Here is a 15,647-nt window from a genome sequence, read left to right as displayed (position 1 = left end):
GGATGCAGGCTAGCGTATTGCATGTCTGAATGCACTCAAGTGCCTCACCGCACATCCAGGGGAAGAGGGGCCGTGAGATAGAAGCGCTCGGCCTAACAGCACATAGGCAGGAGCAGGGGAGTTGCTAGGTCTGGAAAAGACCCGGGGCTAAGCTGCTGTCGGAACTGTTGGGACTGGGGGCTAGCTGGTCTTTTGGCTGTAGCTCCTGAGATTCTATCCGGGGCTACAACCAAAAGATCAGGGGCTATAGCCCCCTTAGCCCCCCCCCCCTAGCAACGCCCCTGGGCAGGAGCCAGGAAGCACACTCTGCTTCCTGGCTCTTGTATGCTGTGTGGGGGCCGGAGAGCCTTCATAACAGGACAGGAAGTGCAAGGCCCAGAGGACCGAAATTCAGACTGGGGTTACAGGGAAGAAAACAAAAAAAACTTGTGTATGCGTGTATGCAAACGCTTGTGTTTGTAAGTGGGTTTGTGAATGAGAGTCTATGTTGTTCGGGTGCTCGTGCGAGTGAGAGAGTGTATGCATTCTGTATGAGTGCACAGCACGGGTGAATGTGAGAGTGAATGAAGAATGAATGCCGTATCAGTGCTATTGAGTGAGTGCGTCTGAGAGTGAATGAAGAATCAATGCTGACAGGTGTTTGTAAATATGAGAGCACATGAAGAATGAATACCAAATGTGTGAGAGAGAGAGAGAGAGAGAGAGAGAGAGAGAGAAAAAGAAAGAGAGAGAGAGAGAGAGAGAGAGAGAGAGAGAGAGAGAGAGAGAGAGAGAGTGTGTGTGTGTGTGTGTGTGTGAGTGAGAATGAACAATTAATGATGCTGTTAATGTGTGTGTGCCAGGCCTTGGGAGCATGCCTCTGATTTGGGGGGGGGGCAGAGGGGTGCAAGAGGGTGGTCTAAGGTTAAGGCCAGGGACGTCATTTCAGCAAAATGCCAGGGGTATCGGAAGTGACATCACACAGCCCTTGAACTCTGATGACATCACACCAAGTTATGTCATTTGACCCCTCCCACAAGTGACATCACAGGACGCAATGGGTCACAACCTGTCACCCCTTGATAAAACAAGAAGTGGCATCACATACCATTGTTCCCAAGTACACTATGAAGAATATGCTTAACATATGACTCTAATATGATATACATCTCATACAAGAATGTATCACTATATGTATCATTAATATCAGTGTATATGGGCCCATATTACTGTGAATGCAAGCAAATGTTCAAGGCCAAATGATAATGATGGCTTATTATATAGCACTTAGCGCTTTATGTAGAACAAATATACATACAATATCACCCAACCTGTGTTCATACTCATTTATCAACCTCAGAAGGATGACAGACTGAGTTTGCCTTGCCGGGATTCAAACCTGCAGATCACACACACATCACAGCAGTGAGCACTCAACCCACTGAGCTATCTTACCATCGATATATTACATGTCTGAATGTTCTCACAGTCAGAAAGCAAATTGCACTGTGTAGTGGATACCATTCAACTGGTAACTGATATTTAACAGCAGGCCAGTTTATATGCAGGTCTGCTGCAAAGTTGGCCACATGTCAAGCCCGCCCCATCACCGATCTTCCCTTCCTGGGTAAGATCTTTGAGAAAGTAGTGACCACGCAACTCCTCCAACACATCAAAGCCCACAACCTCCTTCAGTCCTTCCAATTTGGCTTCAGATCCAGGTTCAGCACAGAAATGGCCATCATCGAGGTGATCCACGATGCCCTTAAAATCCTAGATAATGGCCACCCTTGCCTCCTGGTTCTCCTTTCCCTCTCAGCAGCATTTGACAACGTAGACCACCAGGCACTCACCGACAATCTACATTGCTGCATGGGGATCAGCAAGATCAGTCTAATCTTGTTCAAATCTTACCTTGCTAATCATCACCAGTTAAATGGATTCCTCCAGATAGCCAACTCCGCCCATTAGGATCCCTCCTCTCCCACATGATATTCAATCTTCACATGGAACCGCTTGGAATCCTCCTTGCTCCAGACAACATCCACATCCACCAATGCACAGATGGCATGCATCTCTACCTCAAGATCTCCTTCGTTGAGGACATCCAAAGGCTCAAATCCTGCCTCACATTTATCTAGTCATAGATGTCTAATGCTCAACCCTTCCAAGACTGAATTCCAACTGCTGACCAGCAACACTGAACACCCTGACATTCAGACCTGGCTCTCTGCTATGAACCTTGAGGGATTCACAATCCAGCTGGCCACCAAGTTCCTTGGGTTCAACATCGACAGATACCTCTCCTTCCAACCGCACATAGCCAGGAAGACACAAGCAGCTTGGCACCAACGTTCCCTCCTGCAGGAAATCAAGCCCTTCATCCCAGGAAACAACTTCAGATCTGCTGTGCAAGCCTTGGTCCTCACTTACCTGGATGGTGGCAATGCCATAGACCTTCTGGCGACTATCCTGGACCCCTGAGATGTGTACTGCATGGTGCAGCAAGACTCATCAATGGACTCTGCAAATTCAATACCACATCACCCGACCCCCATCAAATTGCACTGGCTCTCGCAGCAAGCTCATATCATCTTCAAATCCTGTTGCATCATCTACATGGCTGTCACTCTGAGAGCCCCAAGCTACCTCACTGAGAAGCTCAGCATTTCCAGAGGCCTATGATCCACCAGAAACAAGGACATCTGCAGACTTGATCTCTGCGGAGGAGGAAGGAAATAATCAGAAGATGCATTCCCTGTCTATGCCCCAACCCTAGTGGTAGAAGTGTACAGAGAAAAGTAGTGGAACTGTGGTCTCGGCATGGGAGATGATAGGCGAAAGCATAGTGCAACATGTAACAAGGTATGGCTGGGGCATTGTCTAAGTGACTAGTAACTAAGGCTCCTATTACAACTTTACACTTGCATAGGGACATGAATGGACACATCCTCTACATAGAATGGTGAATATGGTCTTAAAAAGTAGAGGAACGGTAAACAGAAAAAAATAAAAGTAGTGGAACACCGCTCCTGACCGTTCCTGCTCCCTTCGATCACTGCCCACGTCTCTGGAAACTCCTCCCCATCAACATCAGATTCACCAACTCATTTCTACAGTTCAAGCAGGAACTCAATATCCTACTCTTGAAGGAATGGCTCCTCCCTAAGACCTAGGTCCACAGACCCCCACTCCCTACTCTACCTGAGCCTGGGAGATCTCCTCCCCAATGTTTCCTTTCCTGGTTGTTTGTAAAACCCTTGCTGCCAATTCACCCCTCACCCCTTTTGTTAGCTCCCTGCTCCCTTGTTTCTCTGCTTCCCTCACTGTGTTCTTCCCACTATGATTGTACAGTGCTGTGTTGTTTCGCGGAGCTAGGTAGGCACTCAATAAAAATCTTAATAATATTAATAATAATAGTAATTAGTGTTCATGGTCTGAAGCGCTGGAGTCTATAGCTTGGTGTCAGTGAGTGTGAGTGAAATGAGACTCTGGTACTGGGATAGTTCAGGATAGTGTACATTAATGTCATGCCCATGAGTCTATACTTGGGGAGTTTAGCTTGGTAATAGTGAGTGCGAGTCCAATGAGCATCTTCTACTGGTGGGAGTAGAGGGTGATGTTAGTGAGTGTGAGCCCATGAGAAGCTGGCACTGAGTGGAGTTCAGGATGATGTTAATGCATCCGGTGTCCATGAGCCTTTACTGCTGGGTGTTTAGCTTGTTGTTACTGAGTGTGAGTCTTATGAGGATCTGATGCTGGTGGGAGTTTAGCTTGTTGTTATGGAGTGTGAGTCTTATGAGGATCTGATGCTGGTGGGAGTTTAGCTTGGTGCTATCGAGTGTGAGTCCCATGAGGTTGTGGTACCGGTGGGGGTCCGCTTGAGGTTATGGAGTGTGGGCCCTATGTTATTGCGGTGACGTCAGTAAGGTGTTAAAATGTGTGATATCCATGAGTGGGGGTATCACTTGCTGTTAGCATGATCCGATGAGGATCTGATACTGGTGGGAGTTTGGCTTGGTGTGAGTGAGTGTGAGGGCCAGGCGTATTCAGTACTGGGGAGAATTCTGCTTTGTCTCTATAGCAGTTGTGGGAGTATAGCATGGTGTTAAGGAGCCTGAGTCCTATGAGACCCTCGTACTGTTGAGAGTTCAGGATGGTGTTAGTGAGTGTGGTCGCCATGAACCTTTACTGGTGGCTGTTTAGTTTGTTGTTACTGAGTGTGAGTCTTATGAGGATCTGATTCTGGTGGGAGTTTAGCTTGTTGTTAGTGAGTATGAGTCTTATGAGGATCTGATGCTGGTGGGAGTTTAGCTTGTTAGTGAGGGTGAGACTTATGAGGATCTGATTCTGGTGGGAGTTTAGCTTGTTGTTAGTGAGTATGAGTCTTATGAGGATCTGATGCTGCTGGGTGTTTAGCTTGTTGTTACTGAGTGTGAGTCTTATGAGGATCTGATTCTGGTGGGAGTTTAGCTTGTTGTTAGTGAGTATGAGTCTTATGAGGATCTGATGCTGGTGGGAGTTTAGCTTGTTGTTAGTGAGGGTGAGTCTTATGAGGATCTGATGCGGGTGGGAGTTAAGCTTGTTAATGAGAGTGAGTCTTGAGGATGGTGGGAGTTTAGCTTGTCATTGAGTGTGAGTATTACGAGGATCGGATGCTGGTTGGTGTTTAGCTTGTTGTTAGTGAGTGTGAGTCTTATGAGGTTCTGATGCTGGTGGGAGTTTAGCTTGTTGTTAGTGAGTGTGAGTCTTATGAGGATCTGATGCTGGTGGGAGTTTAGCTTGTCATTGAGTGTGAGTATTACGAGGATCGGATGCTGGTTGGTGTTTAGCTTGTTGTTAGTGAGTTTTAGTCTTATGAGGATTGTGGGAGTTTAGCTTGTTAGTGCGTATGAGTATTATGAGGATCTGATGCTGGTGGGAGTTTAGCTTGTTGTTAGTGAGTGTGAGTCTTATGAGGATCTGATGCTAGTGGGAGTTTAGCTTGTTAATGAGAGTAAGTCTTGAGGATGGTGGGAGTTTAGCTTGTCATTGAGTGTGAGTATTATGAGGATCTGATGCTGGTTGGTGTTTAGCTTGTTGTTAGTGAGTGTGAGTCTTATGAGGATCTGATGCTGGTGGGTGTTTAGCTTGTTGTTAGTGAGTGTGAGTCTTATGAGGATGGTGGGAGTTTAGCTTGTTAGTGAGTCTGAGTATTATGAGGATCGGATGCTGGTTGGTGTTTAGCCTGTTGTTACTGAGTGTGAGTCTTATGAGGATCTGATGCTGGTGGGAGTTTTGCTTGGTGTTAGGGAGTGTGAGTCCCATGAGGATGTGGTACCGGTGGGTGACCGCTTGGGGTTATGGAGTGTGGGCCCTATGTTACTGCGGTGACGTCAGTAAGGTGTTAAGATGTGTGATATCCATGAGTGGGGGTATCACTTGCTGTTAGCATGATCCGATGAGGATCTGATACTGGTGGGAGTTTGGCTTGGTGTGAGTGAGTGTGAGGGCCAGGCGTATTCAGTACTGGGGAGAATTCTGCTTGGTGTCTATAGCAGTTGTGGGAGTATAGCATGGTGTTAGGGAGCCTGAGTCCTATGAGACCCTCGTACTGGTGAGAGTTCAGGATGGTGTTAGTGAGTGTGGTCGCCATGAACCTTTACTGGTGGGTGTTCAGCTTGGTGTTGGTGCGTGTGAGTCCGATGGTCCTATAATACTGGTATGGGTTTAGCGTGGTGGCAGTGAGTCATGTACGAGGCCCATGCACTGGTTGCGCTCGGACCTGTCTTGCTCGGGCTGCACTGCCACCATATCCCGTGGGTGAGAGGAAGAGGAGGCGAGTGGAGCAAAGGAAGTGGAGCTGCTCATTACCGCCAGCATCCTGCCCGAGTTACAGCACCAAGAGTTGTTATTACCGTATTTAGGGAGTGGTTGTCATGGTAGCCTTGAAGAGATGATCCCCGGCTCGCCTACTGTCCTGCCACTATGAGTCAGAGCAGCCAGCCTGCCCCCTGAGCTCAGAGCAGCCAGTGCAGCGGCTGGAAGGCAACAGTGGCTCTTGCAATGATGTGCTTTGCCTCTTAGACTGGCTGGTCACTGCGGAAGACAACTCACACTGCTAGAGTCCTATAGCACTGACAGGAGACTTCTGGAGGAGGCTCACACTCCCAGATCCCATAGCACTGACAGGGCATTGCTGCAGGAGGCTCACACTGCCAGAGTCCCATAGAACGGACAGGGCATTGTTGGAGGAGGCTCACACTGCCAGAGTCCCATGGCACTGACAGGGCATTGCTGCAGGAAGCTCACACTGCCAGAGTCCCATAGCGCTGACAGGGCATTGCTGCTGGAGGCTCACACTGCCAGAGTCCCATAGAACGGACAGGGCATTGTTGGAGGAGGCTCACACTGCCAGAGTCCCATGGCACTGACAGGGCATTGCTGCAGGAAGCTCACACTGCCAGAGTCCCATAGCGCTGACAGGGCATTGCTGCAGGAGGCTCACACTGCCAGAGTCCCATAGAACGGACAGGGCATTGCTGCAGGAGGCTCACACTGCCAGAGTCCCATGGCACTGACAGGGCATTGTTGGAGGAGGCTCACACTGCCAGAGTCTCATGGCACTGACAGGGCATTGCTGCAGGAGGCTCACGCTGCCAGAGCCCCATAGCACGTTCAGAGCATTGCTAGAGGAAGCTTACACTGCTGGAATCCTATAGCACTGTTGAGAAGAAGCACTAGGGTTGATCCTCAGCAAGGATTTAACTGCCATTAGAATATGGGGCATATGGGTGCATCAATCTGTATCTAAGAACTTGGGGGATATCCATGTACCAATCTGCATCCAAGAATATAGGAGTATGCATGCAGCAATCTGCATCCAAGAATATGGGGAGGGGGATATGCATGCAGCAGTCTGCATCCAATAATATAGGGGGATATGTGTGCAGAAATCTGTATCCAAGAAAATTGGGTAAATGCATGCAGAACTTTGCATCCAAGAATACGGGGGATGTACATGCTGCAATCTGCACCCAAGAATATGGGGGGATATGCATGCAGAAATCTGTATCCAAGAATATGGGGGGATATGCATGCAGCAATCTGTATCCAGAAATATAGGGATATTCATGCAGCAATTTGTATCCAGAAATATGGCATATGCATGCAGCAATCTGCATCCAGGAATATAGGGATATGCATGCAGCAATCTGCATCCAAGAATATAGGGGGATATGCATGCAGAATTCGGTATCCAAGAAAATTGGGTAAATGCACGCAGAAATCTGCATCCAAGAATTTGGGGGCTATACATGCTGCAATCTGCATCCAATAATATGGGGGGATATGCATATAGAAATGTGCATCCAAGAATATGGGGGGATATGCATGCAGCCGCCTGTATGCATGTAGCAATAGGTACCCAAGAATATAGGTGCTATGTGTGCTGCAATGTGCATTCAGGAATATGGGGATATGCATGAAACCATCTATGCCCAAGAATATGGTGATGGGGATATCAGTGCAGCAATCTGAAACCGAAAATATGGGGGGATATGTGTTCAGCAATCTGTACCCAAGAATATGAGAAACTATGCATGCAGCAATCTGTATCCAAGGATATGGGGGCTATGCATGCAGCAATATGTCTCCAAGAATATAGGATATGCTTACAGCAATCCGTATCCAAGAATATGAGTGGGATATGCATGAAGTCATCTATATCCAAGAATAACGAGGACATGACTATGGCAATCCGTATCCAAGAAGCATATCAGACAGTCACTGCCCAGAGGAAGCTCACACTGGAGTCCTATAGTTCTGACAACATGGGCTAGAGCAAGGGCACACTGCTAGAGTTCGGACGGAAGCACTGGCAGGAAATATTTGGGTGGTGGGTGGCACATCAGGGGACTGTCAGGAGTAAGTGCACGCTGCTGGAGACCTGCAGAACTTAAAGGGCACTGCTGGGAGGAGGCTCACACTGCTAGATTTCTGAAGCACATGCCCTTTTGAAGTAGGCTTACACTGCTAGAGTTCTACAGCATTTAAATGGCACAGCTGGGGGGAATGCAACTGTTGGGGACCTAAAGCACTGGCAGAGCACTGCTTGGGATAAGAGCCCAATGGGGAGTCCTTCAGCACCTTTGGATCACTGCAGAAGGGGAATGCTGCTGGTGTCCCATAGCCCTCAAAGAGCAATGCTGGGGGAAGCGCACACTACTGGAGTTGTTTAACACTGAGCGAGTACTGCTAGATCACTCTTAAGGCACTGCTGGAGGGAAGCACACACTGCTAGAGTTCTGAAGCACATGTACTGCGCAAGGAATCCTACACTGCTGGAGCACTATAGCACTAACATGGCAATGTTGGGGGAGGGGAGAGTGCATAGAGCAATGCTGGCAGAGGGGACAGGGCATACTTCTGGAGTCCTATAGCACTAACAGGCAATGCTGGGGAGGTAAGAGTGCATACTGCTGGAGCCCTATAGCACTTACAGAGCAATGCTGGGGGAGGGGAGAGTGCATACTGCTGGAGCCCTATAGGACTAACAGAGCAATGCTGGGGTGGGGGGAGTGCACACTGCTAGAGCCCTATAGCACTAACAGAGCAATGCTGGGGGAGGGGAGAGTGCATTCTGTTGGAGCCCTATAGCACTAACAGAGCAATGCTGGGGGAGGGGAGAGTGCATACTGCTGGCGCCCCATACTACTGTAGTCCTATAGCACTTACAGAGCAATGCTGGAGGGGGGTGCATACTGCTGGAGCCCTATAGCACTAACAGAGCAATGCTGGGGGCGGGGGGGTGCATACTGCTGGAGCCCTATAGCACTAACAGGGTAGGCTGGGGGTATACTGCTGGTGTCCTATAGCACTAACAAAGCAATGCTGGGGGAGGGGAGAGTGCATAGAGCAATGCTGGGGGAGGGGAGAGGACATACTTCTGGAGTCCTATAGTACTAACAGAGCAATGCTGGGGAGGGGAGAGTGCATACTGCTGAAGCCCTATAACACTAACAGAGCAATGCTTGGGGTGGGGGGCGGGGCGGAGTGCATACTGCTGAAGCCCTATAGTACTAACAGAGCAATGCTGGGGGTGGGGGGAGAGTGCATAGAGCAATGCTGGGGGGAGGGGAGAGAGCATTCTGCTGGAGCCCTATAGCACCAACAGAGCAATGCTGTGGGAGGGGAGAGTGCATAAAGCAATGCTGAGGGAGGGGAGAGGGCATACTGCTGGAGCCCTACAACACTAACAGGGCAATGCTGGGGGAGGGGAGAGTGCATACTGCTGGAGTCCTATAGCACTACCAGAGCAATGCTGGGGGAGGGGAGAGTGCATACTGCTAGAGTCCTATAGCACTAAAAGAGCAATGCTGGGGGAGGGGAGAGTGCATAGAGCAATGCTGGGGGAGGGGAGAGTGCATACTGCTAGAGTCCTATAGCACTAAAAGAGCAATGCTGGGGGAGGGGAGAGTGCATAGAGCAATGCTGGGGGAGGGGAGAGTGCATACTGCTGGAGTCCTATAGCACTACCAGAGCAATGCTGGGGGAGGGGAGAGTGCATACTGCTAGAGTCCTATAGCACTAAAAGAGCAATGCTGGGGGAGGGGAGAGTGCATAGAGCAATGCTGGGGGAGGGGAGAGGGCATACTGCTGGAGCCCTATAGATCTAACAGAGCAATGCTGGGGGGGAGGAGTGCATAGAGCAATGCTGGGGTAGGGGAGAGGGCATACTGCTGGAGCCCTATAGCAGTAACAGGGCAATGCTGGTGGAGGGGGGTGCATACTGTTGGAGTCCCATAGCACTAACAGAGCAATGCTGGGGGAGGGGAGAGCGTATACTTCTGGAGTCCTATAGCACTAACAGAGCAATGCTGGGGGAGGGGAGATGCATAGAGCAATGCTGGGGGAGGGGAGAGTGTATACTTCTGGAGTCCTATAGCACTAACAGCAATGCTGAGGAGGGGAGAGGGCATACTGCTGTAGTCCTATAGCACTTACAGAGCAATGCTGGGGGAGGGGAGAGTGCATACGACTGGAGACCTATAGCACTAACAGAGCAATGATGGGGGAGGTGAGAGTGCATACTGCTGGAGTCCTATAGCACTAACAGAGCAATGCTGGGGAGGGGAGAGTGCACACTGCTGGAGTCCTATAGCACTAACAGAGCAATGCTGGAGAGGGGAGAGTCCATTAAGCAATGCTGGGGGAGGGGAGATGCATAGAGCAATGGAGGGGGAAGGGAGAGTGCATACTTCTGGATTCCTATAGCCCTGATGGATCACTGCTTAAGGGGAACACTAAATAACAATAACACCATCACTGCTGGAGTCCCAAAGCACTTTTAAAGTACTCCACGGGCCAGACTACAGAAACACATTGGGGACGTATTTTCCCTAGTGCTAATACCATTACATGTTAGCACTAGGGCAGACTTTGCCTTGGTGAAAAAATGCATTGCAAGTGTATGGGCCTCATTACACGGAAGGCGGTAAGGGTTAACGGTCACCGGTAATGGTACTGGTGACCGTTAACCGTTACTGCCTTACTACGAGGTCCCTTTGCGTGTTGGTACTTTAATGCCTGCTTTTTAGCAGGCGTTAAAAACCAACCCGCAAAGGGACCAGGTTGCAAATTACGGTACCGCAATTTGCGGTACCGTAATTAGCACCTTCCCCATTCCCATTATGCCCTATGGGGCAAAAATGGGAATGGGGAAGGGCAATGGGGGAAGGAGGAATTACCGCCCCACCAACCTTGGAATAGGGCGGTAATTCCCCTTTCCTCCAAGGCGGTGCCGGTATTTTACCAGCATGGACCTGGTCCACCGCCTACCGTGTAATGAGGCCCTATGTTTTTTGTACTAGGGCAATTTTTTGCAAGGGTGCTTAAAAGATATGGCACGTGTCGTGGTGAAAAGGTGTTCTAATACGTCCCCAGTGTTTTTTTGCACTAGTGCAACCTTTGCCCTAGTGCTAATACCTTTCCATATTTGTACTATGGCAAACTTTGCCCTGGTGCAAAAATGCATTGTAAGTGTATGTTTTTTGTACTAGGGCAATTATTTTCACCTGCACGTGTGATGGTACAAATGTGTTCTAATACAGCTCCATTGTTTTTTGCACTAGAGCAAACTGTGCCTTAGTGCTATACTGTGCAACTTTGCCCTTGCATTGCGCCGGTGCAAAGTTTCTGTAATCTTACCCAGGTGAGAAGTGCAGAGTTCTTGAGCACATGAACACCAGAAAGTTGACACTCCTACAGTTCTACAGCACAGAGAGAGCACGTACTGATAGAATCGTATAGCACTCATCACCGCTGGAGGGCTACCTGCTGCGGTACAACCTTACTGACAGTGACAGGCACTGCTAGGGAGGCAGTGTTGCCTCAGTGTCGCACGTCTTACCGGAGCAAGGTTGCAGAACGTGGCTCCGAGCCATCTCGCTGGATCATGCGTGCTGCGGTTCTCCGTGGGCTGGCGGCACTATGCAGCGGGACCGGGACTGTGGCTGAGCGGGGAGGCGTGCTGCCCATCCTGTCCTGCCTCGGGTTGAGCACTGGGGCAGAGACCTGCCTGGGAAAGTCGATTCTAGGGCTTGTGTCTGCGCTGCCCCTCGAGGTGTCCATCTTGCCTTGGGCCGTGTCAATGGTCGTCCTCTTCTCTGGGCCCCGTAGAGGTTCTGATTGGCGCTGTGGACTGGCTCCTTCCGACCAGCGTGGCCGTCCTGGACTGGACTCTCGGGGAGGGGAGCTGAAGGCCCCCATTGACACTCTCTGCACTGGGGTACCCAGACCCCTCGACTGCTGCATACGGTGAGCTGCCAATGGAAAAATGGGACAATTAACCTCATGTTGCAATAACATACCACAGCCCAACGTCAGAGAACAACATGTAACTTGATCACTGTAATTCCACACTGCTGCAAACAGGGAACCCTGACAGTGCATTGCAGCGGCGAAGCCCACACTGCTGGAGACATGGGCGAGTTGCAGTGCACTGCAGCACGGACCTCAAAATGCTGGACCAGAGCAGCAGTTGTGGCCCACTCAGGGAGGAAGCTCACACTGCTAGTGTCATGGATGATGGCAATGCACTGCAATATGGAAGCACACAAATTAAGTTCGGGAACACTGCAAGTGCACTGCAGCGAGGAAGCTCACACTGCTGCAGTCATGTTGGATCCCAGTGCACTGCGTAGAGGAACCTCAGAATGTTGGGGTCATGGACCACTGGCAGGATAATGCAAGGGGGGGGACTTACACTGCTGGCATTGTGGAACACTGTCAGTCCACTGAGGGAGGAAGCTCACACTGCTGGAACTATGGAGCATTGACAGTGCTGTGGAGCACTGCTGGACCTATGGAGCATTGACAGTGCTACTCCCTACTCACTCTACTCTACTACCGGCACTGGTACTTTTATTTATTTATTTGGCATTTATTTACAGCACACAAAACCCTGAGGCATCTAGGCGCTACTTACATTAAGAGCTTGATACAAGAATATGCAGAATATACATACTCTGCTCATGTTACGGGGAGCTACAACAGACAGCATTAATAGGTCAAGGTAGGTGCAATTAAACATACTGGTACAGCCTCACCTCATGTTACAGGGAGCTTCATCAGGCATGCATGGGCAAAGGAGCGGAGGGGAGGAGGAGAAACAGAAGCAGGAAGTAGATGTGGCAAGTGAGCACATCTAGATTCGAATTTCAGGCAGTGTTGGAAAAAGCACAGGTAGCAAATGAGCATTTTTAAATAAGGGAACGTCCATGTCTGGGGGATGAGGATTGAAGGAGTTTGTAGAGGGAGCTGACCTTGGAAAGACGTAGAGACTCCTTAAACCAGCATGACCAGATAGTATAGAGGTCTCCTCAACCTCCATAGGAGCGAATGGGGGTAGGAGTGGACCGCAAGCCCGACCAGGCAACGGACAGGGGAACAGACAGGGCCTTAAAAAGTAAACATTTGAATGAGGGGGCCGGCTAAAGCCTGCCGGTCTCTTAGTGGCCAGAATAAGCTTGTCAGTGGCCAACGGGATTGCATGCAGGGGGCATGTAGGAAGTCACTTCAACAGCCTCTGCAACAAAGCAAAGGTGTCGGCCATCTTGGAAAATGCTGCGAGTCCAGCACACACAAAGATCTTCAATACGTTGCGCCCAAAATAGGAGCATTAAGGCATCAGAGAAAGGAAATCCCAGGCTCTGCGGTAGAAAAGCGAACACTTTCACACTTTTCAAATAGCAATAAAAAGTACATTTTTGTTTTTTCAGTTTTCAGAAGGTGCAAAGAAAATTCAATTTCTTCACAAAAAACTCCTAAGGTACTGCACTGCAGGAGGGAGGAAACTCACCCCTGGAGCAATGACGTACTGCCAGTGCACTGCAAGGGAAACTCACACTGGAGCGGCCTGTGGCACCGGCATTGCACTGCAGGGAGAAGGTGTATACTACTGGAGTCCGGGAGCACTGACGGTCAAAAGCAGAGGGAAGCTCAGGATGCTAGCATCATGGAGCACACACTGGACTGCTGGGAAGAAGCTCACACTGCTGAAGTCATGGAGCATTGACAGTGCTCCTCGGGGAGGAATTTCACAATGCGTCGGCCCAGCAGCATTGACCAGAAACTGTTGGGAAGAAGCTTTTTGAGGAGTGGCCCGTTATACTGACTAATAGAAGTAGTCACACATTAGTCTATTTTCAGAGAAACCATCAATTATGTAATAGCTATATATTTTGGGCGGATCTCGGGTTTGTATTGAAGGTGGCTCCATACTAGATGCCCCCTTAAAAGATCTTGTGGAGTCACTGCTGAAGATGGTCTCATTGTACCCGCACAATTACAGAGAATCCCAGAAAAGGTTAGATAATATCATTGTGGCGAGGGTGTGCTTAGAAAGTGCCCCATCAAAGGTCTTATGGTGTCAGTGATGGGTCAGTCTTAGTGTAGTAGGACTGTTTGGCGCTTGTTCCATCAAAGATCTTGCAGTGTCATTAATAGGGCAGTCTTGCGATAGTGGGCCTGTTTGTCCATTGCCACATGAAAGTTCTTATGCTGTCATTGTTGGGGCAGTCACAGGGCAGATGGTCTGTTTGGTGATTGTCCCATCAAAGGTCTTATGGTGGCCTTGTTGGAGAAGTCTCATGGTAGTAGGTCTGTTTAGCGTTTCCCATATGAGATCTTAAGTTGTCATTAATGGGGAAGCCCCAGGGTAGTGGGTCTGTTTGTCGACTGTCTCATCACAGCTCTTATGGTGTCATTGTTGGGGCGGTCCCAGGGTAGCTGGTCTGTTGGCGACTGACCCATCATAGATCTTAATTTGTCATTAATGGGGCAGCCCCAGGGTAGTGGGTCTGTTTGGCGACTGACCCATCACAGGTCCTATGGTCTGTTGGGGAAGTCCCAGTGTAGTTGGTCAGTTTGGTGATTGTTCCATCACAGGTCTTACTCTGTCATTGTTGGGCGGTCCTAGGGTAGCTGGTCTGTTTGGCACCTGACCCATCACAGGTCTAACAGTGCCATTGCTGCTGGGACAGTCTCATGATAGTGGGCCCTTTTGCAGCGGGCCCCATTGAATATCTGGCAGTGCAGCCATCATAGGTCAACTTGGGCTATTTGGATATTTTGTAGTGGATCAGTAAAGTTGAAACGGCGGGGATTGTTTCAGGATAAGAGGTCCTGTTACAGAGTCTTGTGCAGACATGATACAGTCGCTGTTGAGGTTGAATTTTGTTTTTAGAGTTTCAGTTGAATTTATAATAGTGTTATTTTGGGGGTCTTCTCTGGTTAGTGGTTCCCAATGCATGATGTCTGAGCAAAGGTTTGATGATGTCGTTGTAAGGGGAGTTGGTGGGGCAGTAGATCTATCTGTAGATGGTCCCATTGGATATCTGATGGTTCTTCCATTAGATGGCCCATGGTAGAGGATGCCATTGGAAGCTTTATAGTTTCACATGTGCAGATTGGCTTGGGCTAATTTGTCCCTTTCCAGAGCACCCTATTGAAGTCTGTTTGAGTCACTATTAAGGTTGTGTTTATGCAGTATTTGCAGTATCACATTGTCGGTCTAGCACTGTTGTTGTTGGGGGCTGCCTCAGGATAGAAGGTCCGTTTATAGGGTGTCCCATTAAGGGTCGGATGGTGTCACCATTGGGGGCAGTGGCAGAGGAGAGTGCCTGTTTGCATTGCACTACCCTATAGATGATCTAATACCATCAGTGTTGAGAACGGTCCCAGAATTGTACGCCATTTTGTAAAGTGCCCACTGCGGGTCTTCTAGAGGAACCATGAGGCATATCGTAAGGGCTGCAAGTCTTCTGTCAGAGCGTCCCTTTGAATGTCAGGTAGGGCAAATGTTGTGGAAGGTGTCAGGGGCAGACGTCCGATTTTCAAAGAGCGATGTTGAAGGTCTGATACTGTGGCCACCTGGAGGACGTCAGCATGGTCAGTGTGTTTGTAGAGAGCGGTGGTGAAGGACAGCAAATGTATGATTATTTGGCCATCTGAAGGTCCCGTGTGTGGTCACACTGCAGATACCCATGGTAAAGGTTTGATAGTGTGGCCATCTGGTAGGTCTCATTGTGGCCAGTCTGTTCACAGAGAGCTATGGTGAAGGCCTGATAGTCTGACCCTCTGGAGGCCCTCCATAGGGAAGGTCTGATGGTGTGACCAACTGGTGGACC

General features: G+C 49.4%; 1 protein-coding gene across 3 annotated transcripts in view; it reads right to left on the bottom strand.

Annotated features, from left to right (window-relative positions):
* GAS2L1 (growth arrest specific 2 like 1) overlaps positions 1-15,647 on the bottom strand; it is a 412,663-nt gene that overhangs the window by 73,714 nt on the left and 323,302 nt on the right. For all 3 annotated transcript variants that reach the window (XM_069619267.1, XM_069619265.1, XM_069619266.1), the window contains exon 5: positions 11,369-11,780. In XM_069619267.1, the coding sequence (XP_069475368.1) occupies positions 11,369-11,780 (412 nt within the window). The remainder of the gene's footprint in view (positions 1-11,368; positions 11,781-15,647) is intronic.

Source organism: Ambystoma mexicanum, chromosome 10 (genome assembly GCF_040938575.1).
Source record: "Ambystoma mexicanum isolate Mex_15411 chromosome 10, UKY_AmexF1_1, whole genome shotgun sequence".
In the NCBI taxonomy this organism is placed as follows: Eukaryota; Metazoa; Chordata; class Amphibia; order Caudata; family Ambystomatidae; genus Ambystoma; species Ambystoma mexicanum.
The sequence above is the reverse complement of the archived record's forward strand: the minus strand, read 5'-3'. Positions and strand labels throughout refer to the sequence as shown.